Source organism: Bombyx mori, chromosome 21, assembly GCF_030269925.1.
Source record: "Bombyx mori chromosome 21, ASM3026992v2".
Taxonomy (NCBI): domain Eukaryota; kingdom Metazoa; phylum Arthropoda; class Insecta; order Lepidoptera; family Bombycidae; genus Bombyx; species Bombyx mori.
In genome coordinates, this window is record NC_085127.1 from 9,530,813 (window position 1) to 9,556,126 (window position 25,314).

General features: G+C 35.6%; 2 protein-coding genes across 57 annotated transcripts in view; one reads left to right on the forward strand and one right to left on the reverse strand.

Moving 5' to 3' along the window:
• Nucleotides 1-401: 401 nt before the first annotated feature.
• Cyp6b29 (cytochrome P450 Cyp6b29) lies at nucleotides 402-8,696 on the reverse strand. 6 transcript variants are annotated; one of them, XM_062674536.1, is made up of 5 exons: nucleotides 8,568-8,696; nucleotides 7,761-7,969; nucleotides 7,297-7,421; nucleotides 3,155-4,147; nucleotides 402-1,063 (listed from the first exon to the last, which is right to left on the reverse strand). In XM_062674536.1, the coding sequence occupies exons 4-5, from the start codon at nucleotides 4,077-4,079 to the stop codon at nucleotides 900-902; spliced, it is 1,089 nt and encodes a 362-aa protein (XP_062530520.1). In that variant the 5' UTR covers nucleotides 4,080-4,147; nucleotides 7,297-7,421; nucleotides 7,761-7,969; nucleotides 8,568-8,696; the 3' UTR covers nucleotides 402-899.
• Nav (voltage-gated sodium channel alpha subunit) overlaps nucleotides 5,352-25,314 on the forward strand; it is a 41,127-nt gene continuing 21,164 nt past the window's right edge. For 20 of the 51 annotated variants that reach the window (XM_038018277.2, XM_038018308.2, XM_038018284.2 and 17 more), the window contains exons 1-14: nucleotides 5,352-5,489; nucleotides 7,802-7,908; nucleotides 10,066-10,169; nucleotides 11,961-12,140; nucleotides 12,384-12,416; nucleotides 13,720-13,875; nucleotides 16,729-16,934; nucleotides 17,597-17,725; nucleotides 18,076-18,167; nucleotides 18,454-18,666; nucleotides 19,244-19,301; nucleotides 19,788-19,932; nucleotides 20,262-20,426; nucleotides 22,667-22,978. In XM_038018277.2, the coding sequence (XP_037874205.1) occupies nucleotides 11,994-12,140; nucleotides 12,384-12,416; nucleotides 13,720-13,875; nucleotides 16,729-16,934; nucleotides 17,597-17,725; nucleotides 18,076-18,167; nucleotides 18,454-18,666; nucleotides 19,244-19,301; nucleotides 19,788-19,932; nucleotides 20,262-20,426; nucleotides 22,667-22,978 (1,656 nt within the window). In that variant the 5' untranslated portion in view covers nucleotides 5,352-5,489; nucleotides 7,802-7,908; nucleotides 10,066-10,169; nucleotides 11,961-11,993. Of the gene's footprint in view, nucleotides 5,490-7,801; nucleotides 7,909-10,065; nucleotides 10,170-11,960; nucleotides 12,141-12,383; nucleotides 12,417-13,719; nucleotides 13,876-16,728; nucleotides 16,935-17,596; nucleotides 17,726-18,075; nucleotides 18,168-18,453; nucleotides 18,667-19,243; nucleotides 19,302-19,787; nucleotides 19,933-20,261; nucleotides 20,427-22,666; nucleotides 22,979-25,314 lie in introns of those variants that run through there. The other 31 variants (XM_038018280.2, XM_062674527.1, XM_062674514.1 and 28 more) reach the window with 4 other exon arrangements.

The window sequence follows — 25,314 nt, forward strand, 5'->3', positions numbered from 1 at the left end:
GTACAAATGCTTTACTATTTTTAACTATCTGTACAAAATATTTTACCCTGAAAAAGTACTTGATGATATTTCGATGATCCAATCACAGCCCTATACATCTTGTTTAGTGTTTCTTACTCTTTCTCTCTTTGTCTCAATTCAAGTCTTATTTATATTATGTTCGAGTTCATATTTCGTAGAGCAGCTATGAGGCCACAAACAGAAAAGTTCGAGCCTCAAAGTTATAATAACTTTAATATGTCTTTCGAACAGATTAAAATAAAACGCTAATGAAACCAAATGACTCGATTCGCTAAATGATTTCGTACATTTTTTGTTATTATACTATTATATAATAACATCTAAAAATACCATCTGATAATTATATTATCGGATGGTATTTTTTAAATTAACGTAACAAGTTTCTCGGTATTTACAAATGCTAATTTATTTACATATTCAATTGGATATTAATACAAATAATACTTAAAAAAATAATTTAAAGTGTCAGTTGAATTAATGTAGGGAATGTTTGCCGATAAAACAAATAATCGAGTTTCGACAGAACATAAATATTTAACTAGATTATCTTGTCAGAATACTTTGTGGCTTGTTTTAATTTTTAAGTTTAAAAAATAAAAAAAAATACTTTATATTCAATTAAAATAATCCATCCGAACAGACAAGTAAAATAAAGCAACTTCGTGTACATAAATCTCCGTTTTTTTTTATTCTGTCATCAAATTTTAAGTTGAATTGTGTTCAAAGAAGTCTCTTTCATCTCGAGACAATTCTAAAATTTCTTGCTAATTTGGCATTTGATGGAAATAAAATGAAGTATCAGAAACAATCCAATGCTTAATAAGATGTTTGGGTTTGCAAAAGTGGTTGGAAACCATAACGTTGCATTTTTTTCCTTTTCATCGCCTTACAATTTTCAAAGGAATGCCACCCTTTGGGCCGAGAAGTAGCCTTGTAGGATCGATATCCAAATTTCTAGGCGTATTCTTTGCTAGTTCAAAACGAAATTTTGAGAACATTTTCACCATACACACTCTGCTTTGAATTTTCGCAAACCGCATCCCTGAAATAATAAACAATTTATTAACACTTTATACATTTCTTTATTAGAATAATAAGTAATAAGTTTCAAAAACGATTTACATAAATAGTCGCAGCTAGAATACAAAAAAGTAGTTATAAAAATTTGAGAATCAAAGAATCAAGTTATAAATGAAGTGTCAATATAAAAATTGAGGCTTCGTTCATTGATGAGTAGTTTAACACATGTTTTCCGACAGCAGCTTCGCTAACCTAGACTAAACTTCATATCGCGTGGCCAGAGACCTGTTCTGACCAGTGCATTTTCTTTCCCTTTCTAGTGTTGATATGCTCAAATGTGGAGATGGGGTTAAGTGGTTTCCAGAGACCATAGACATCATAATGTGAATACCGCTACCCACCTTGAAACTTAACATCTATAACTCAGTTAAAGCCACGACGACTTCCAAGCTTCGACTTTTTTCCAAGGATCAAACTATTTCGATACCAAATTTACGTTAAAATCGGATCAATGATTTGAGAGTAAAAACGCATTAAGCTTATGACAGACACGATTACTTTTGTATTTATAATATTAGCATGGATTTTAATTTCTAACTAAATCAATCAAAAGTACGTTTCACTATTATTATGTTAAATTAAATCCAAAACTGCGTATATCGACCACACTAAGACTAAATCTACAACTTTGGCCTTGACGTTGAATGTGATTTTCCAAGTGAGTTCATAGATAAAAATAACTATATAGTAGTACATTTAACGTTTTATACAAATATAAAAAGTTGTTCAAGTTTTTTAAATTGTGCTCGTCCAGTGATCAAATTTCGACCATAATCAGTAACACCGCAAGAATTAAAATCATTTTACATATTACATTCTTATGTATTATATTTGTCGTTTTTGTTGACGAAAAAAAAAAAAAAAGTGTGTGTGTCCGCTCCGACGCACGACTGGAGTTTACTGGATATAAAAAATTAAACGAAACAATACGAGAAATAGTTCTATATTACGACAACACGATACACTACAGATTATTAACAAATTAACGAGACACAAAACAAACGACTAACAAATATATGAAAATACAATAATGAGAGAAACGCGCGATCAGTACGAGGCTTTGTGGCGGACTGCCGGCGCAGCAGCCCGGCGTCACCTGCGATAACGCGGCCGCGCGTTGGCTCCTGATTGGCGCGCGCACGCATCACGCAATCAGGAGCCAATCAGGCGCATAACGCATTTCGTGTGACATGCTAGTACGATTTTGGTCCCCATAATTTTCATACCCCGGGCCTATATATGTAAATCGATTCTTAAGGAGTAAACTCCAAAAACTTCCATTTATTGATCTACTAGAAAAAAGATGATCGGATGAAAAGCATACAGGAGAAAAGTACTGTTTTGTCTTTACCGATTTATATAAATTAAGTATTTGTAATAGAACTTTTGACACCAACATGCACACATGTAGTTGTTCTAAACAAATAAACAGTCGTATTATACAAAAGACGTCACGTCACATTTACTTTGAACGTATGTTTATACAGAAACAATACAAAATGCTCTGGGAACCTTGAATTCTTACTGTATTATGAACAGTTTTTTAGGGCGTTAAATGGTTCTACAAAAACTGGTACTGCCTAGACCTGTCAAACAGCATACAAACGTACGCCATTTATTTTATTTTATTATTTTTAATGATATAAATGCCTGTCTCAAGGTGGACGGTGGCATTAACGTTATATAAGTAACATTGACTACTGGTGCGGTAAATTGTGTCCACATACACGGGTAGGTACCACCAGATATGAAGTGGTTACCGAAGCTCCTAGTTCCTCCTATAACGTTAATACCGGACTATCTTGAGACATGGGTTAAAGTACTTTAAGCTCTTGCTGAATAACCTTCAAGTATATAACTTGTTTAACAAACATCAACTACAAATGGTGTATCAGGTGTATCATCATAAAATTTGTTTTGAAACAAAACTTATCAAAATCAAACTCATCAAATGTAGTAGTTTGGCATAAAGCGCGAAAGATATTAGAATTACACTAAGAACCAAATTCGCAACAAAATCACAACTGAATGAAAATATTAACAGACCACTTACCAATGCAATTACGCGGGCCAGTGCCGAACGGTATGTGAGCACAAGGATGCCTCGCGCTGATATTAGCTGGAGAAAATCTCTCAGGGTCAAATTTACTTGGATTGGGATAATACTTCTCGTCGTGATGTATCCCTAAGGGCGAGAATAAAACTGTTGTTCCTTTCTCAATAACTATGTCCGTATCAGGTATCTTATAATCTATCTTTGCATTTCTTTGCAGAGGTTCCACTATCGAGTACATACGCAAGGTCTCATTAAATGCTTTTTCGAAATACGTTAAATTCTGAAGCATCTCGTAGGTGACTTCCCCTTTGGATTCTTTTAGACCTTGATCAATTTCAGCTATAACTTTGTCTTGAATGTCAGGATTTAAAGCTAACTGATATAGCATGAAGGTCATTGTAGTGGCACTGGTTTCATATCCCGCTATATAGAACACAAAGGCTTGAGCCTCTATTAATTCATCCGTCAATTCAATACTGTATTCCTTGTCTTCCGAGTTTCTCTTTGTTGCTTGGATATCACCCAATTGTCTCAGAGCCAAAATGAGATCCATAAAGTCATTCCGGTCTGTGGGCTTACCGTTCCTTTGCTCGATAATAGTTTTGACTACATCTTTGAAGAACCTAGACACAAATCCCGGAAACAATGTACTGTTCAACTTTTTCAAAACACCCGGATACATCATGTCCAATTCAAAAGCAAAGTTTGCAGTTAGTGACAGCCTGTCGATTTCTTCTAATGTTTTCAGTTGATCTTTGTTTGGATCCGTCGTGTCGATATCTAAACCAAAAGCACAAGCCGCAATGGTGGCCATCGTGTATTTCTGGACAAGCGTATGAATATCCTGCTCCGGTTGGTGGTCGCATAACATTTCGACGTGTTCTATATACTTGTTGGCGCGCTCAATCATAAGATGAAGCATATTCTTTAATTTTCCTGAAGTGAAGAGTGGCGTGAATCGATTACGAAGTACACGCCAAGTGTCCCCATCTGCATGAAAAAGATTAGCGCCCAAACCACTTTAGCTTAGTTCAACTCCTCGATCGACAAACACATCGAAATCTTTAATCATTATATTTTTGATGACATCCAGGTCCCGTATCAACAAACAGGGTGTTGTCATGCGGTAGATTCCAACGACCTTCTCATTTGGAAAGTTTTCATATAATTCTTTGAACACGATACCAATATTCTTCTTCCGCAGTGCCAATTCCATTAAGTTCCCGAAAAGCGGTACGGGTTTGGGCCCGGGGACATTTCGTTTCTTCCAATAGTTGAAATGTCTTGTGAAATAAAGATAGAGAAGAAGCGGTAAAACTACGGAGGCTGACAAAATATAGATAATTGCCATCACATCGATCAACTCTGTACGCAAATACACACACTAAATGATATAATCGTTGAGGCACCCGTTTATATATGATACAATCCGCGATTTTTTTATCTACAATTCGCTTTGACGGAATCTTTTATTAGACGCTATTTACATGTATCAGTATTTAAAATAGAACATAATATGTTGACTATTATAATTTATGAATTTTGCACTCGAGAAGTTTACGTTAAGTTTTAAAAACAAAAGTATACTATGTGTGATTTGTTTAAAACTAATCTATATATATAAATGAATTGCTGTTCGTTAGTCTCACTAAAACTCGAGAACAGCTGGACCGATTTGGCTAATTTTGGTCTTGAATTATTTGTGGAAGTCCAAAGAAGGTTTAAAATATAAATAAATATGAAAATGCTCGGTATTAAATAAAAATAACAATTTTGTTTTTCCTATGATGTGTCCCTCGTCGGACGGATTCCTTTTGTTTGTTTTATGTTTATTTTATACAAAAGTTTAGATCTTTTATTTATCGATTGAGGCATTACGAAGTCTGCCGGGTCAGCTAGTATCTAATATTTAAGCAATACATATAATTTTATATTTACGATTTTCAACGCTAAATGTAAAGTTTGTTTGTTAAGATTAAATTTCATAAAAAAAAAATTCAATACATAGAAATTTTATTTAATAATTGGACAGCTCCATCGTGAATTATTTTAATATAGACTGAAAAGCTGAAGTAATTGAACATCCATTTTCACCAATAAAATTCATGTTACATAACCATTCAGTTTCGTACCAACCGCATATTGTAAAATTTTAATTGTATTGAATGTATGCGTACGTCTGTTATTTACAGAAGGACGCGTGTGGAGGTGTAATTCAGATGTTGCGCGCGCACCAAAGCTGGGTAGGGGAGAGTGAGCCAGCGGGCGATGCGGCCAACACCTCGCGCGCCCTCTAGACCTACACCCACCTCTAGCCACTGCATTTTACACGGTAAATCCGTTATAATTTTTATTTTATTTTATGATTTCATGATCAATACACGTACAAAATATTTAACTAAATACCAGTCCAATTGTCCTTGAAACTAACAACCGATAAATTATATATTTCATAATCAATCATAAATTTTCGACGTAGGCGTTTGTATCGTATTCTTTGTGGAGTCTTTGATGATTAAATTCCTGGTGGTGGAACCTCTTTTGAGTCCGCGCGGGTAGGTACCACCACCATGCCTATTTCGGCAGTGAAGCAGTAATGCGTTTCGGAATGAAGGGTTGGGCAGCCGCTGTAACTATACCTACTTGAGACCTTAGAACTTATATCTCAAGGTGGGTGGCGCATTTACGTCGTAGATGTCTATGGGCTCCAGAACCCACTTAACGCCAGGTGGGATGTGAGCTCGTTCACTCATCTTGGCAATAAAAAAAATATGCTTGAATTATTTGTAGTACGTGCTATTACTGGTAATACCGAAGTATTACTGGTGGTCCGGAGGCCTTACCAGTTTCACAAGGACAGGTGGGCGAGCTAGGACTCAGTCAGAACGGGCAAGATTTGTAAAGAGTTACCTTAGCGCCTCCAAGGCAAACCTAACAACTCAAGAGTAACTGCTTCGCGAGCGAATCTACTACCGGATCGGAATCGCGACCCGCTTAGAAGATCCGGCGAAAAACTCAACGGGCTGATGTTTAGGCTAGGTTGCACGTCGAACTCCGAGGCTTAATCAATTAATGCAGTCATGAATTCGATTTTACAGGATTACCGTCAAGCACTATTCATTAATTAGATTTTCGCGATTAGGTCCTATTTATTTTAAATGATTTGAGAATCGATTAGATCGTGTTTCGTTTATTATTAAGCGTCACAATCTGTAAATAAGTTGTTAATGTAGATGCTTTTAATTGCCATATTAGCAAATAAATAAACACATAAAATATGTCGCACACATAAACACACTCGCACTTATTAAAGCTTTTAAAAGAATTCGCTCGATAATATTTGATTGAAAGTCTGGAGGTAGCACAAAGAAGCGCCAAGTCAACTCAGTTGTTAGAGCATACAATAAATTCAAACTGCAATGAGATTCGTTCTCAACGCATATGCCATATTCCAATGTCGTTAAGGCTCAGTCTTGTGTCTCAAAGAGTACGGCGGAATTGACTAAATGCAGTTTACTGACGGTTGCCGGATCCCTAAGCCATTGAGCCGTGAACCGTGAGCTAAGTCCTCTATTCTTTGAAAACAGAAAAGAAATTGAAACTCGCTGCACGTATTTTACGCAATTTCAGTGTAGCTGAATTAAGCTGTTGACAGATAAGCGACACAAAAGTTGCTGGTGGCACGTAATTATTTAGCTTAACATAATGTACCTAACATAAAGAGTAAGACAATAAAAATAATTGCATTTTAATCATTTTAAATTTTGTTTGTATACATACAGACATATTATTATGTGTAAGTGGTAACATTAAAGTCAAAATCGTATCATTGTAACTTATAAGTGTAATTGTTTAATTGTATATTGTGAATAAAATTATTTCCTTACATTATAATTTAGATTAGTTTTCATTATCGTGTTGTATTTGTCGTATAGTTGTAAGGAACATTGTGTACAAATTCAGCAATTTGTCTTGTTTAGTGATGCGCACATAGCTTATGTTGCAGACCAGTTTCTTTTTACTTGTGTTTTTATGTATCTTTTAACTTGTGATGTGTATTGCGTGCCTAATTAAAAAATAAATAAAATAAAATAAATAAAATTAGCCCAATGACTAAAATTCAACCACAATCAACATACCTTAAGATTTGGATTCAGTTTGCGTATTACATTATCTCTATTGTTTTTGATACATGTATTGCAAAAAAATCGATTGCATCCGATATTTTCATTGATAACAAACATTTAAGTATTGACGCTGGCTTCTAAAAAATAATCTGTTGATAAATTGAGGAATAAAATGAATTTAACTGTTATGGTGTTTACCATTTTATAGTATACTAGCCGTACTCGCCCACTTCGCTGGTCATTTAAAATTAACATTATTATTTATTATCATAATTATTAGCGAGTCCAAGACTCATATAGATATTAGCCTATCCATTAAGTACATGTATTTTCTACATGGATACCAAGTATCAAGTCAATCGGATGCATGGTTCAGTAGTTGTAACGGAACATCCGTAAAAACCACTGTAGATTTATATATTAGTCTAGACTAGTATAGATATATTTATTCATCATAACTGTTCCTTTTGACTCACCTGCGATTTTAGTTGAAAATTTAATGGAAATATTTTTATAGGTCGGTCATGAAAAATCTTGCCCATTTTCTGGCTGTTCCTATCAGCGAAAACGTGGTAACTGTCATCTATTCAGCAGCCGCGGCCACACTGCACTTAAGGATCACAGGTACGTCTCCAATCTCACAAAATTCACCTTTATTGTTGTGTATGGATAGACATGACAGCCACTGCATAAATAACGCGTTCCATCTTAAGACATGACATGGATAATAACGCCTGTCTTAACTTCTGGACACATGACTTCTTCACGACGGCAATGGCGTTCAAAGTAAAGAAGTCGTTTTGACTAAAGGATATAAGGATAAGATACACTGTATGCTCGTGTAAGCTTATAAATATTATTATATTAACGTTATATAATTATGGCATTATATTAATTAACGTCGAAGTCCCGCAGGCAGGTACCTTTTTTTTAATGAAATACAGTCCTAACAGGAGTACCTAACAGGTATTCACGGGTAACTTTTACGAATCGCTCAAATTTATAAACTGAACTGCTATTACTGGGAGTATGTACCCGTTCTGCTGATACATACCCGCCACGAAGCAGTTTCGCGTTCCGCTGTAAGGCTTGGGACAGACATTATACAATTGGGACTACGGGAATCTCTCATGGCCTCATTCACATTGTTATCTACGGAGTCCGGTAACCACTTAATAGCAGGCGCACTATGAGCTCATCGACACATCGAATGAATTGCAATGTAAATAACATAATTTAATTGCAGGTCAAAATTATAAAAAGATATAATGAAATGCACATACCATGCACGCTATAGTTGTTAGATAAAAATAATGAAATAACCACATGCTGATCCTTTTTTGATTAATCAGTTGAACAACTATCGACCGACAACTCTGTCTATGGAAACGTGTACAGTGTACAGAGTATTTATAACTGATAAATAAACATAGATAACCTAACGACTGAATCGATTATATGCGCAAATCAAAAGAATAAACAATTTGTCCCAAGTAGTAATGAAATGATAAGCATTATAAATTATTGGATCTTGTTCAATTAGTTTTTGAAAAGATTGAAAAATGCTCTTAACATTGTCTTGCGGTTTTGAATTAATTGATTTAGTGATTTAGTGATTGAATTTTATTTCTTTCCTTTACTGCGGAGTAATCGGGCAGTAGACAAATAGTCAAAAATCAAAGTCGTTTTATATTGCGCAACATCTATAAAGCTATGGAATTAACAGAGCATTTATGGGTCTTCAATTTCTGGATGGGGTATTGTGTCCGCTGACCTCCGTGGTCTCCAAGTCGCGAAAGAGGAAAGTGCTTCAGAGGCGGTCAATGAGTCAAGAGGGTTAGTTATTCATATGTGGCACAAAAATATTGAATATTTATGCTGCCGCAAACCATTATGTTGTGACGTCCACATAAATTGTTTAAAATTCGTAGTGACGTCTAACGCGTGCGTCATGAACGAGGTCTTTTAGTTACCTATATTAACATTTAAGCTTTATCATACTCAATTTTCAAAAATGCGTAGTTCTTTTTTATTTAGTTACCTTCTACCTTCTTTATGTGGACAGTTAAGTTTTGAATTCATAACGTGGCGAAAAAATCCACATCGCCTTTGGACTATAGTAAACCGATCGATCAACATGCTATAGTTTACTTCGCTTCGAATTTTTTTTTAAATTGCTTAGTTGGGTGGACGAGCTCACGGCCCACCTCATGTTAAGTGGTTACCGGAGCCCGTAGACATCTACAACGTAAATGCCGCCACCCACCTTGAGATACGAGTTCTATGATCTCAGTATAGTTACAACGGCTGCCCCACCCTTCAAAACGAAACGCATTACTGCTTCACGGCATAAATAGGCAGGGTGGTGGTACCTGCCTGTGCGGACTCACAAGAGGTTCTACCACCAGTAATTACGCAAATTATAATTTTGCGGGTTTGATTTTTACTACACGATGCTATTCCTTCACCGTGGAAGTCAATCGTGAACATTTGTTAAGTACGTATTTCATTAGAAAAATTTGTACCAGCCAGCTGGATTCGAACACCGATGCCTCGCAAGATACGAATGCGCCGAACATCTTATCCATTAGGCCACGACGACTTATGACCGTAAACGAAATTTACCTTAAACGCATTCAAATTAAATACATACTTAGTAAATCGGATTAGGGACTAAGAGTAACCTGCAACTGGGAATAATATTTAACTCTTAATCACCATCAATACAGGACTCATAAAATTTAAGGGTTTATTTTTTTATTTTCGTTGTGGTTTATATAGAAGGGCGGTCTGACCGAACGTGGTCAGCGGGAGAACGCGGGCGTAGAGAGTGCGGCCGCGCGCGTTTCCCGCACCACACACACCCGCCCATTCACTGTTAGCAGGTAACTACTACTTCTACTTAATTCTTTTTTTTTTTTTTGCTTAGATCGGTGGACGAGCCCACAGCCCACCTGGTGTTAAGTGGTTACTGGAGCCCATAGACATCCACAGCGTAAATGCGCCACCCAGCTTGAGATATAAGTTCTAAGGTCTCAAGTATAGTTACAACGGCTGCCTCACCCTTGAAACCGAAACGAATTACTGTTTCACGGCAGAAATAGGCGGGATGGTGGTACCTACCCGTGCGGACAAAATTAGTTTTAGGACCGCTAAGAGTTGTGCATCTTCAATCGAAATTAGCTCAAAATCAAAATTACGATTGGCGTAATTGAAGTAATAAGCTCACCGCTCACCCAGTGGTTTACCAGAATTCATAGAATTAATTATTTTCCAATAATTAATTTTTCAGCATTTCAAACTCATAGTTTGTCTGTTTCGTCGTAGCAACAGGCCTTTCCATCTTCTAATCGCTTTCCAGCTCGGCTAGTATACATTATCGAATTTATACATCAATACAAAGTATTGTATAAAGCGAAATTAAATTCCAGTGTCCAAAATAGTAGAAATTCCAACGCAATACAAACATTTTGTTAGTGACTTATAGAATAAATATTACATTCAATTTTTTTTCGAGTAAATTGATTGAAAATAAATCTATCATATTCTATGTTTTTTTTAAATGAATTACTGTATTGAATTTAGATATGATCCCATTGAAATCAATACACGTACATGAATTCCTTGATGATATAGATATTTAAATTTAGCAAGTTAACAGTTTTTTGTGACTATAAAAGGGTACTTAACTTAACTTACTTGAATATAAATGATACTAATGATGTTGTGTGTTGTGAGGCCGCACAGGTAAGAACCACCATCCTGACAATATCCGCAATGAAAACGTCACGCGTTCGCGTTTGAAGAGTGATACCACCGTTAAGTAAAACCATTAAGTCTTCGACTTTATGACACTAGGGATAAATAATTTAAAAAAACTTGCATATACAATATAAAACATATACATACATACATAAAAACCAAATCTCTATTCTCATCAATTATAATGTTTTATTTTATAATATATTATTCATATATTATATTTTCAATGAAAATAACATTATACCGTTATGTAATAAATCTAATATTGGAGCAACAAAGAAAAGTAATAAAATTTATTACAACGCAAAAGGTATTAAGTAACAGATGTCCTTGACCTACTTCACTGAGTCGTAACCATTCTTCCCCTTATATAATAAGAAAACCTCAACTAAAATGAAACTAATTTAAATTCTTTTTTCCATTCAATTTACAATACAGTAGTACAATTTATATTAAAGCCAATTTTTAATCCAAAATATTCAGAATTAGTTACAACAACGTGTTATTGCAATTCATGGTGGGATGCTGAAAAAATATATTCAGTGAGCACACATTCGATCGCGTCTGAAGTCTGGCCCCACCCTTTGGCACGGTTCGGTTATACCTCCCTGATATTAAGGTCAGTTCCGACTACAAGACGGGTTCCTCATCGCAATCCTCTTAGTTTTCCCACAACCTTACGTCGCTTTGCTTCCTTTTCCTCCATTGCCTTGAAACATGTTATACTTACGTTCAACAATAGTTTACTTTTCTGAATTTAGTAAAACGAATGTGCGTGCGTAAAACAGGACTACACTTGTTCTATTTTCTGTTTTATTTCTTGGATATAATTGTGTCCAATATACGTCGACCCACGTCCAACCTTTTCAAATTCCCTAACATAATGAAATTCAAGTGATACATTTTTAATTCAGTAGACAGTTCACTCGGGGGGAGTTCGATAGACAATGTCCGAGGACTTGGACTCGATCAGCGAGGAAGAACGAAGCTTGTTCCGACCCTTCACACGAGAGTCTCTGGCCGCAATCGAAGCCCGCATAGCTGAAGAGCATGCCAAGCAAAAAGAACTCGAGAAAAAACGAGCGGAAGGCGAGGTAAGTGACATTTCGACCATTCCTGAAACATAGAGTGAAACTAACTGACCAAATGCTATAGATTTGTTGTCCTAGGTATACTTTTCTGTACTGTCTGAACTGCGTGTTTTACACAAAACTGAGAGTACTCAGAAAGCACATTGACATAACACTAAATGATTGTATTAGATAACAATACTCTAACAGCAAAGTTTAATTTAAAAAAACAAACGATGCTGACAGATAATTTTTAAATTATTCCAGAACGATTTGGGGCGGACGAAAAAGAAAAAAGAAGTAAGATTGCTTGCTTGCCCCTTACTTTTTCCAGCTCCTTTTACTAGATAAATATTTTTCAGCAAGTTATCGCTTACAATCAAAATTAATTTACGCATTTGACACATTGCAAACTCCACTTACATTGGCGCCACCAATAGCGCGATAACTTGTACTGCATTCAAACTTGTGCATTTTGAGAGCATCCAATACATTATTCCTCAACACATTAAATGGCTTCGTCAGCAATTAAAACCGTGTTCATACAACTAGCAGTTAGTACGAAAAATTAGATAGCTTTTCGAAAGACAAGTCTGATCTTTTTTTAATTAGCTAACGTGATATTGTATATTTTTTGACTAACGAATGAAAACATACCGGCTCTTTCAGTTATAACGTTGGAAAACCCAAATTTATTTGTGTCGATTTTAGAATAATACTTACTACAACTATTATGCAATCTTTCAACATAGATCTAGTGGATCACGGATTCCTTCGTTGCTAATCTGAAACAGTAAATACCACAACAAGAATTGTTCATTTAAGTAATAGCTTAAAGATTGTGACTTATAACAAAAGCGAATTAGGTATCGGACACATTGGCACATGACATTTACCATAATCAAGCATTGCACAGGATTGGCTCACGTCACATCATCATCGACCGCAGTCATTTAGGTCTAGCATGGTGGCATCACCTACCTAGTGATTAGTGCATTAGTAAAACGATAGTATCAAATCAAATGATTTGAAAACAACGAACGAAAGTGCAAATGAACGTATGCAAAGTTGTCTGGGCTTACGCTAGTCACGCCTCCTATTCTGATACCGTTTTCGAACAGTGTTGTTACGTAACCGAGATTCGGTAGAGACACATAATCAAGAACCGAAAGCGAATAAAAGCTCGACAATTCGGAATGGTGACATAATAGCGGAGGTCGTCGTGTTTCACTTGAAACGCTTTTAGTACTGCCGAAACGCCTAGCATATCCGACAGCAGCACTACACTTGATAAAAAAATAAAATTAGCTTCAAATGCCTTTACGAGACATGCTCACATGTACAGCGCTACCGATACTTATTGATGCATTGGGAATCAGACAATTCGAACTGTCAAATTTAGGCTTACAAAAAATAATCTGGCTTGTTGTAAGGACCTCAAATGTTTTAGTAGCACTGATGTAAAATCGTAAGTAACGTCGTACTTGTAATAATAATAAGTACCTACAATTTTCAGTACGAAACAACAACTAGCGATGCCGCATAGTTTTTGATAAACGTCTCATCAATTTCGAATTGTATAGAGTTTATTATGTTGGTATAGGTGCGTTACGATGATGAGGATGAGGACGAGGGTCCCCAGCCGGACGCTACCTTGGAGCAAGGTCTACCACTGCCGGTGCGCATGCAAGGGTCCTTCCCGCTCGAACTCGCCTCTACACCACTCGAGGACATCGACCCCTTCTACCACAATCAGACAGTGAGTAACCTAAACAAATCTGCCTTTATCAAAAGTCACATTTGACTAGATTTAACTTATTAATAATCTATTTGTGGTCGTACATTAGATTGGTAACATGAAGTATATCGTAAAAACGTTCATAAACAAGTGTGTTCAACGTTTGATTTTCTTGTATTTTTTATAAAACAATTTAACTATTTAGGTATGAATTTGATATTTACACCATACGGACTTACAACGAACTTCTCCCACGATATTTCCTGAATATTAAGAAATGTCCTTTCGAAAACCTGGTTTGAGGAGAGTACTTAGCAGTAGACAGCGACTTGTTTGTGGCCCAGCCATTGCTGACGGCCATGGGCGATGGTGATCGTTCACCATTAGATGGGCTATATGCTTGTCTGCCTACAAAGGCTATAAAAATGCGGTTACGGGTCCGGCCTCTTGTGGTTGTTGTATAATAATACACCCCATCAACGGTAGCAGCGACATCGATGATATTACGCTAACTTATAGCTAGTTCTCTTTTGAGTTCACGCAATTAAGTACTGTCGTATTAAGTAGGGTCTGTTTCTGCTACGAATCAATCATGCCCTGTCCTCATGCAACTAAAACTTCGACCTTCGATACATACTGTATAATCTCTGCGTTTCGAGCTACTCAACCTTTTTTTTTTTATAAAATAGTTATAAAAACTAGTCACTATGATGAAGCATATTGAATTAATGATACGAAATTCGCCTGATATACGACGATAACAACCAAATCCGTTCTAAACGCGAAATTATGTTGAATTATCTCAGAACACATGTTGGCAACTAACGCTCAGATAGCTGATTAGAGGCAAAATAAAAACTGAAAATTACACAACAGAAAAACAGTTTCACGTCTACAAGGACTAAATTAGATTTTTTCATAAGACGTTCGTTTCAACTCTGAAGCATTTCCTCTTTTTAAAGTGACATACGTAAAAACTTAGATTTTAATTAGCACTGGCAAGATACGAGTTTTGTATAAATGACAGTACATTAAGCGGTGCAGCTTAGCCCACTGAGTTTCTCGCCGGATCTTCTCAGTGGGTCGCGTTTCCGATCCGGTGGTAGATTCTGCGAAGCACGACTCTTGATAGGGTTCGTGTTAGCATCGTCGTCAGGTTTGAGCCCCGTGAGCTCACCTACTAGTTAAGGTTCCGCTGGAATAGCCTCTCTAGGCTACCAGCTTAGGTTAAAAAAAAAAAGGTGCAATAAGTTATAAGTAATTACTAAGATTTTAGAAGATTACGAAGATTATACTTTACAATTTTATAATTCTTAAATAGTTTCTGTTATAGAAACTATTTCTATTTCTATTTAACTATTAAATAAACTATCGCTTAAGTTAATGGCAGGTTTTATGGCTTATGACTGTTTATATTCGGAGCCGTTTAAACCAGAATATATCTAATAATATAATAATTCTTCACTTAGCGCATTGAATTGATCAAACTATATTCTAACGTCCAAGTTGGTATTTGCGTATTGGCAATTGCTACAAAGCAATACGTTGTATTTCGACTGCTAATGTTTTTTACGACTAACCGACTCCGGTTTTTATGTATAGTACCTAAGCACGTGTAATGCCGCGTACATCTACACTAATATTTAAAGAGGAAAGATTTGTTTGTTTGTTTGTTTGTATTGAATAGGCTCCGAAACTACTGAACCGATTTGAAAAATTCTTACACTGTTTGGAAGGTACACTATCCCCGAGTAACATAGGAATATAATATTTTTTGAAAAAAATTAGGGATCCTTACTAAAACTCCAATAATGTAACCCAAGGTGTAAAAAAATTACCTAAAATATTCTTTACATCGCGTGCCTAGCGGAAACTATTGATGATAGAATAAAATAATATACTACGACTTTGTAGAGCACATTATTGTTTACAAAAAGTGCCGCGACAGCACATTTCTAACTATTATAGTTATGCCGCAATAAGTGTTATTTTATTTAAAAAAATAAAACAACAACAAATGTCCATGAACACTTTGTTGACCCGAGCGGAGCCGGAGCGGGCCTCTAATCTAAAAATAAAATAGTTTTCAATTATCTTTGTTATGTATATTAGATAATGTGTTTTTGTGCGAAGAATCAAAGTCCAAGAAATTAAACATTGCAAACGAATAATCTCTTCTTTGTTGTTCCGAATGAGCCGATAAGCTCACGACCCGCCGAATGTTAAAAGATTCACGACTTTGAGATATAACGTTGAAATGTCACTTATCCATACTAATATATAAATGTGAATGTAAGTTTGTTTGTTACGCTTTCACGCGAAAAATGCTCAACCGATCATCATGAAACTTTGTACACATATTCTTGGAGGTGTTAGAAGTAACATAGGATACTTTTTACTAAGAAAAAATAAATTATTTTTACAAAAAAATAAAAAACTGTTTGTCAAAAAATCTCAAAATTTAGCTTCTTCAACGCCATCTACCGGTTCAGTAATGAAGTTCCAATCCTGAGTACTGTAAATGAAGTCGCGGGTAAAATTTTGCGTTATGCCAAAGTAACTATTCCACGCGGACGAAGTCGCGGGCAAAAGCTAGTATTCTAAAATGGCTTTAGCACCCAACATACCAAATAGAATGGTGGCTTTACGGCAGAAATATGCAAGATACTATATAGCCGTGCAGCCTTATACTAAGTACAATTACAAATTAATTCTGGTTTTCAATGACAGTATATTGGTTTATTACGATGAGAAATAGCTCATTCTCGGGAGAATCTCTTAGTCGACTTTAACGACACCCAAGAAGAGATCGGCTGTTGATATTCAAGGTAGTGAAGACGTCGCTCAAATAAAACACTTATCGTTTTGTTACAGACCTTCGTAGTTATAAGCAAGGGTAAAGATATCTTCAGATTTTCGGCGACAAATGCTCTGTGGATATTAGACCCATTTAATCCCATAAGAAGAGTGGCTATATACATATTGGTACATCCTTTGTTTTCGCTGTTCATTATTACGACAATCTTAGTGAATTGCATACTTATGATAATGCCTACAACGCCAACAGTTGAAAGTACTGAGTAAGTATCTTTGATTCTACCGCGCCATTTTCATTTTCCAATTAAATTTTTAAATATAAATATAAAACCCATATGACGACAGAAAGAAATTACTAGGTTCTAGAACCTGTGTAGAATGCACGCTAGTTCAAATTGTTAGTTATCGGCTAGTTTTGAAATAAATTTTTATCGATTATTTAGAACTAAAGTAAATTACGATATTAGAGTTGGAATAGTTAGAGTATCGAAATATTTAAATTTATTAAAGATTACCCGTTTGCTTTAGAAATCTGTTTTAGCATTTAATTGTAACTTAAATGTGTAAAACTGAAGCAAATTTTGGAATTGTTAGCCAAAAATTTTATTATTTCATATGAACAACAAGTCATTATTGTATTTATTTTGTAGATATATTTTAATAGAATTTAATAATCATAAAATGCTATAGCATTTGCAATAATACCGGGAACATATTATTTTTGCATACAGACAACATTGTTCATAGATTGAAACTTTAAAGTGCATAATAAATAATTTTCATTATTTAAAAAACTTAATAATATAGTAATGTTGATGAAAAAAAAAATACTCCTTTGTTTCATGATGTTTTCTCTTTAGCTACCTTTGAAACACGATTGTATTTTTGTCGAGTGGCGTTCCTCAGTGGAGGTGAATTTTTCCAGAGTTATCTTTACCGGGATCTACACGTTTGAATCAGCGGTGAAAGTAATGGCCAGGGGTTTTATACTACAGCCATTCACATACCTTAGAGATGCATGGAATTGGCTTGACTTCGTAGTTATAGCTTTAGCGTGAGTAGTAGAAAATTTTATTGAATTCAATGTAGTTTCTTATAAAAATCGTTGAACAGTAGATTTAAAAATTGTTAATAGTAGATTTAAAAGTCGTTATTCTTAATATGCCCTAGTTTTCAATAGAGAATTACAGCGTTTCAAAATCAATAATTTGTACTGTAAACATAAATTTGGACATGATTATTTCTAGGGACATCTGGATACAACATATTATTAGTAGACTTTCAAAATTCTTTGTACGATAAGTTTAAAGGAAAATTGTCAAAAAAATATCTAGTATTGTTTTACGTAGTGACGTAGTAGCGCGTATTAACGTAGAGTTTGTGTTTGTGGATGTTTGTTTCCAGTTATGTGACGATGGGCATAGATCTCGGAAACCTAGCCGCTCTGAGAACGTTCAGGGTACTACGAGCGTTGAAGACTGTGGCCATAGTACCGGGTAATCCTAACATACATTTCAGTAGCCGCATAGTTATAGTATATGCTAATAGACTAAAGTTTAGATGGTTAAATAATTAACGTTAGTATTGTACGCTTTGTTTTTTAATAGTCAAGTTATTGGAATTAATTTGAATGTGTCTTCCAATTTCAATTGGAACGCAAAGATCGAAATTTATTCTTTTAAAATCAAATAAAACATTAGTTACTTGGGTGAGTGATAGTCCTATCGTGAATCGATTAATAATATTAGCGTTATCATACCAATTTTCTTATCCGTTTGACAGGCTTGAAGACGATCGTCGGTGCTGTTATAGAATCCGTGAAAAATCTCCGTGATGTAATAATTTTAACGATGTTTTCGCTGTCCGTATTCGCGTTGATGGGCCTACAGATTTACATGGGAGTTTTGACGCAGAAGTGTGTCAAAGTGTTCCCGGAGGACGGCTCTTGGGGTAACCTGACCGACGAGAACTGGGAGAGGTTTTGTCAGAACGAAAGTAAGTCCAAATAAAATACTGATAAAAATAATATTCCCCCTATTTATTTTCTACCCGAAGACTCGAAAAGTCGGTTTAAGTAACCATCACGATTATGAATAATATAGATCCGCAAAGCTATAGACATGGCCTTTGATTAAAGAACTCCGAAACTGAAATGGCAATATACATTACTGAGTATTTTACGTATATACATACATATATAATTAAAAAAAACTGAAAGCGTGATGATAAGTGACTAGTCTTGAACCTTCGACTTTTATATGAGAGGAACGTTTATTGGTGCTTTAATCACGACCGTAATACATTTAGGGCTTTTACCCATAGAGACAAGCCACTAAGTTTTTAACCGGATCTTCTCAGTGGCTCGCTATTTCGATTCGGTGGTAGATTCAGCACTGTTCTTACTAGGGAAAATGTTACCAATTCTTTCTAGGCTGAGCCCCATGAGCCCGCCCAGAATAGCCCCTCGAGGCTACTGGTCGATAGGTAGACTAAATCATAAAGACTCAAAAGCTTCATATGAGACGTGAGAGTAAACTCCTTTCAATAAACTAAAACTGTGCACTTATTTTAGCTAACTGGTATGGTGAAGGGGGTGATTATCCTTTATGCGGCAATTCATCAGGGGCAGGGTAAGTTTGCTTTATTTAAAATAACTTTACAATTCTACTATATATTTTACAATATACGACCGTAAATACGCGTATGCTTAGGTTTACTACACATGTAAACAACTGACATGACATACAGTTAAAGACTTAAATAAAAATACGCTATTTTACTATAACTTTACAGACTGTTGTAAAGTTTAGTTGTAGTATTTGTAATAATTCGTTTAACGATGATTGATATAATATATCAACCGAACTAAGCTGTTTTAACACAAATAAAAGCGAAAGTTACTAAATATTAATGAATCATTGGCTCATCATCCATGGGCTCCGATAGCCACTGTACACCAGGTGGGCAATGAGCTCGTCCCGCCATCTAAGCAATAAATAAATAAAAGTAACCCAAATATCTATTTTGGTGATATAAAAAAGTTGTAAGCGAGATAATAATTGCAGAGTTCAATAGTCCAACTGTATGGAAAATTTATCGTTTTTTTCTTTCAATAGACAATGCGAACCGGGCTACGTTTGTCTTCAAGGCTTCGGTCCAAATCCAAACTACGGATATACAAGCTTTGACACCTTCGGTTGGGCATTTCTATCAGCTTTCCGTCTAATGACACAGGATTATTGGGAAAATCTCTATCAATTGGTAAGGTCATAGCGTTATCTAAGAACGAAAAGTCAGTATTTCCTAATCAATGCCCTTCAACATATCGACGCTTGAAAGGCAAACGTGACTAAGCGACAATAACTGCTTTATACATAAATGATAGGTAATAACCATATTCGATGCGCAAAAAATATATATTTCTAGGTCTATTAAAATCATTTCAATCCTACAGCTAGATTCGTTAAAATATTTTTTTCCAGATATTTTAACTTTAAATTAGTCTACTGTAAAGTTCACGCATTGTCGCTTAGTCACGTTTGCCTTTCAAGCGTCGATATATTCTATATCTTACATATCCTTTATTTTAGGTCTTAAGATCAGCTGGCTCGTGGCACGTATTGTTTTTCGTAGTGATAATATTCCTGGGATCTTTTTATCTGGTGAACTTGATTTTGGCTATCGTCGCCATGTCATACGATGAGCTACAGAAGAAAGCCGAAGAAGAAGAACAAGCAGAAGAAGAAGCTTTACGGGTACAGAATTAGAATGTGATTAATGATTAGAATTAGAATTTACTCGAATTTCGTTATAATGACTAACAGGGTCAGTGTATTTCCAATAAATTATAGTTTGTTACCAACCAGATTAGTACAACCAGATTAGTAGTAGATTATGAACAGCCAAGACCTTTTGTTCATCGATATTTGTTTAATTTATCGCAAATTTAACAAGGTTATCGCAACGATTATATAAGCTTGATATAGTCTTTTATCTAGAAAATATTATCAAGTATTTCCTGTATTTAATAGTATCAATATTCTTATTCCTCATTATTTTATTGTTATTTTTTTGTTTTGTTTTCGAAATATAAGTAAGATAATTTTGAAACAAATCAAAGAATCTCAAGACTTTTTACTGGTGGTACGACCTCTTGTGAGACCGCGCGGGTGGTTACCACCACCCTGCCTATTTCTGCCGTGAAGCAGTGATGTGTTTCGATCTGAAGGGTAGGGCAGCCGTTGTAAATATACTTGAGGCCTTAGAAGTTATATCACAACTGTGGGCTGTGAGCTCGTCGACCCATATCTATCTATCTATGAATATATACCTAGTCAGGTCATAAATTCTGTCACATGTTTAATGTAAAATAATTGAAACAAGTTTATTCATTATGTAACCATTCATATACCAAAATGAACTTAACAAAACATAGATTCTTATGACACTAAAGTTTATTCAAAATGACCTCCGTGATTTTGAATACAGGCCTTCAATCTGCGCGGCCAGTCGTCTATCGCAGCACGAACGAGGTCCATGTCAATATCGGCGGCTACCTTAATCAAGGATGTCTTGAGTGACTCCAAATTGGGATGAGGCTTTGAGCACGCCTTTTCCTCCAAGTGTTGCCATATCTTGTAATCTAACGGATTCAAATCTGGACTGGAGGAGGGCCAGTCTTCGTGCCGGATGAAGTCGATTTCACGCGCCGCCAGCCAGTCTTGTGTGCTCTTCGCTCTATGAGCTGGCGCCGAATCTTGTTGGAATACCCAGTGCCTGTTATTGAATATGGTATGAGAAACAGGTTCCACAAGGTTCGTCAGGACTGTATTTTGATACACAACTGCATTCGTTTTTACACCTTTCTCACAAAAATGTACCTCTGTTAAGCCCCAATAAGAAACTCCCAACCATACCACGAGCGAGGATGGAAAATGACCTCGTTGGACACGCGGAATATGGTTGCTCGCTTCTTCACTACTGTGTGCGTACACCTTATCATTTTGTTTGTTGTAGCTCTCTTCTACGGTAAAAATTTTTTCATCCGAAAAAAGAATTTCCCGATATTTTTTTCCCGCGTACCGCTTCAACAAAGCGCGGCATCTCTTCAGTCTCAGGTCCATTAGACGAGCATTTAAACGATGTCCTGTTTTTCTTCGATATGCCCGAAGCCCTAAGTCTTCATTTAACACCCTTTTCACCGTGGTTCTGCTTAACCCCATCTGAAGGGCCAACAGTTTCTGCTTACGTTTGTGATTTCTTAGAATTCGCGCCTTCACAGCTTTTATCACTGCTGGACTCCTAACAGACCGAGGGCGACCACTTCTTGACCTGTCATCTACACTAGAGTCTTCATTGTATCGTTTGATGGTACGATAAACGAATCTTTTGGTTATATTCAAATTTTTCAGTATGTTAAAAAATTGAATTGGCGCGTAACCGCAACGATGCAACGCAATAACTGCAACACGGTCTTCTTTAAGCGTCCACTCCATATTTAAAAATGAGTAAAATTCTAAAAGTTATACATTTTTATTTTCATGAACAATTCGAAATTCGAATTCAATAAACTTTTTTGTGGCCAGCATTCTAAAAGAAAAGTTTTTACTGTGTGACAATACTTATGACCTGACTAGTTATATATATAAATGAATTGCTGTTCATTAGTCTCGCTAAAACTCGAGAACGGTTGGACCGATTTGGCTAATTTTGGTCTTGAATTTATTCATGGAAGTCTAGAGAAAATTTAAAAGGTGGATAAATATGAAAATGCTCGGAATTATATAAAAACAAACAATTTTGTTTTTCCTTTGATGTGTCCCCTGTCGGACGGATTCCTTTTGTGTGTTTTTAAGTTTATTTTGTACAAAAATTTAGGTCTTGGCATTACGAAGTCTGCCGGGTCAGCTAGTAAACGATATAAAAATAAAGACTTTTGGGCGCCATCTTGATGTAAATACGTATCCAAAATAATTTAGCTAATTTCGAATTTTAGGAGGCAGAGCAGAAAGCGGCAGCGAGAGCGGACAAACAAGAAGCACGAGAAGCCCACGCGAGAGAACAAGCGGCGGCCGCGGAGGCTGCAGCTTACGCCGAGGCGCATCCCGCCAAGTCGCCGAGTGACTTCTCCTGTCAAAGCTACGAGCTGTTCGTGAACCAGGAGCGGGGCAACCAAGACGACAATACCCGGGAACGCATGTCCCTACGTAGCGACCCCTTCCAGGACTCGGTGAGCACTCAGCCCGCGCACAAGCCCACCGCCACCGACACGCACGACTCCGCACGACGGCCGAGGAAGGTCAGCATGGTGAGTACGCGTCGCGCCTTCACAATATCTCACTGATAACGACTCATTCAACCAAAGGCATTAGGCTGTCAAAGGCATTAGACATTTTTATTAATATTTCAACAAATAGTACTGTTTTTTTTTTATATTATTGTATTCCATATTCGAGCCGATGAATTGCCAATGTTATGTACGCCATTGTTGTCACATGCATCAGGCCATAAATTAAATAGTTTAAGTTTCTTTTCAATGTTAAATATTTGTGATGTGGCAGTACTTTTTTTTAAATAAATAAATAAATAAAAGGCTTTATGAAGCATAGTGTAAAATCTCTGAACGCAAACGCAGAACCACTGTTCGGCATTTGTTGATTATTTTTATATTTTTAAAGAACGACTACGACCGTCATTCCTTATGTGTTTCTATTTGAAGAGTAGGCTAATCTATATTCCAATGCAATTATGTCTTTATGTCTCAAGCTGGGCGGGCGGTGATATTGTGTTGCAATCCCCATGGGTTTTAGCAACCGCTTTAAATCGAGTAATCCGCCTAAAAAAACATTAAAGATCAGTTATAAATTAAGATAAATAAGAGATTCGTTGTCGAAATTCGAAAAACCCACTTCAACGTTCCTCAATGTGCGCCAATCGTCTAAGCCTTTAGCAGATCATATAATTAATTTTGACAATGTAACTTTAATGATTTATTATTTTAAAATACATTGTTAACCTTAATTAGTATGAAATAAGTAGCGTTTATGACCGACGGTGATAATTCACCATTCAATAGGCTATATGTTAATTTCCCAACGAGGCTAAAAAACAAACAAAGTAATGAAAAAATCATCACTGAAATCGTTTCGTAGCTTTATCTACAATAGCTATCAATATACCATTATTTTTCATATCCAGACACCGGTCACAAACTCTTCATTTTATAAATTGAAAACGAAAGAAATGTCATTCTTCTGATCTACCTATATAAATTTATTTTTCTTCTAATATTTAATGAGTCATTATCAGTCGAACATACCTTTTCAACTTGACATTGAAATTAACACCCGCTTTACATCCGAACAAGCTTTTGTTGATTGATACAAATCATCAAATCACGTGAGTTTTACTGCTCAACATCATCATCATAACAACAATATTGGCTCAAGTTGAAAAGAGAATTTATTTGAAACTGTGTCTATCGCTAAGCTTACATCTTCTTTTTGTCTCGATTATAGAACGATATTTTGTGCAATTGCAAATATATCCTTAAATTACGAAAAAAAAAGGGGTAATTAAAATACGCTTTATATAATATTGTAATACAGGAAGTATTTGCAATTACGAAATTACAACCGTTTTCGGCCCCTTATTTTATTTTTTAGTTTTTTTTATTTAATTTCAAGGTCAATCAATGTAAGAATTTCTTAAGCATGGTACCTGCCTAGACGCAGTTAATAATTCAGTCGTCAATTTAAATTCGAAGCGCGAATTCATATTTCATTTTATTATTTATCCTAGTTCAGATTGACATGAATGTTACGTCTTTTTTTCTTAATGTAGATATTTCCTCAATTAGATCTACTTAGTGGATATCTCTATTTCTATACCTATGCACGAATCGGCTCATTTTTTATTCGAACTACACTCAATTAGAATCAGAAATTGCATGCTCTGACTTCAAAATTACTAATCTCCAATATTATTTCTAATAAACATCATACCATATCTATACCGATATAAATTTACTTAATATGACCCCAAACTGTAATGCCCCCAATGGATACAATATTTTGTGTATTATAAATTTTATAAATAGTATTGGAGAGTAACGGATCTATTGTCATGGTAGATTGTTTCTTTTGCAATTAAGTTTTATGAACGAGCCGCGCTGACAATGAACATTTCTACGAACTAGAGGTAGGTTCAGTCTTAATATATCTACATAAATTTTAATATATTGTCAGTATCAAACAGTAAGGTTTATTCAGTACGTAAGTAGTAATAATTTCTCAATTTCGATAAGTGACGTGCGGAGGCTTCAGCATTTCGAACAACAAAAGAAATGTCGTCATGACTATAGATCTAGTTTGATATTTAAAACATGAACTAGTTAATCGCAACAGTGCATGTGAACCCCACATTACTTCATGTGTTTATAAACAAAAACAATTCGCTACCGCTTCTACTTAATCATCATCGCAACTTCTTTTTTTATTTATTTGACTTGCAATAAGAATTTTCTGAACATTCACTAAGGGGCATGGATTTGTTTTAAAATTATCTTTCTACTAAATTTCAATTGACACTCCATAAATATTCACTAGTCTAGATTTGTTTAAAATTCTTATTGTGTTTCTGATA

What these genes read in the sequence shown, in the direction of transcription:
- Cyp6b29 (XM_062674536.1), bottom strand. Translation starts at nt 4,079, where the DNA reads ATGCTTCATCTTATGATTGAGCGCGCCAACAAGTATATAGAACACGTC. An exon ending in TGGCCCGCGTAATTGCATTG is followed by an intron (nt 1,064 to 3,154) that starts GTAAGTGGTCTG and finishes TTATTATTTCAG; the next exon opens with GGATGCGGTTTGCGAAAATT.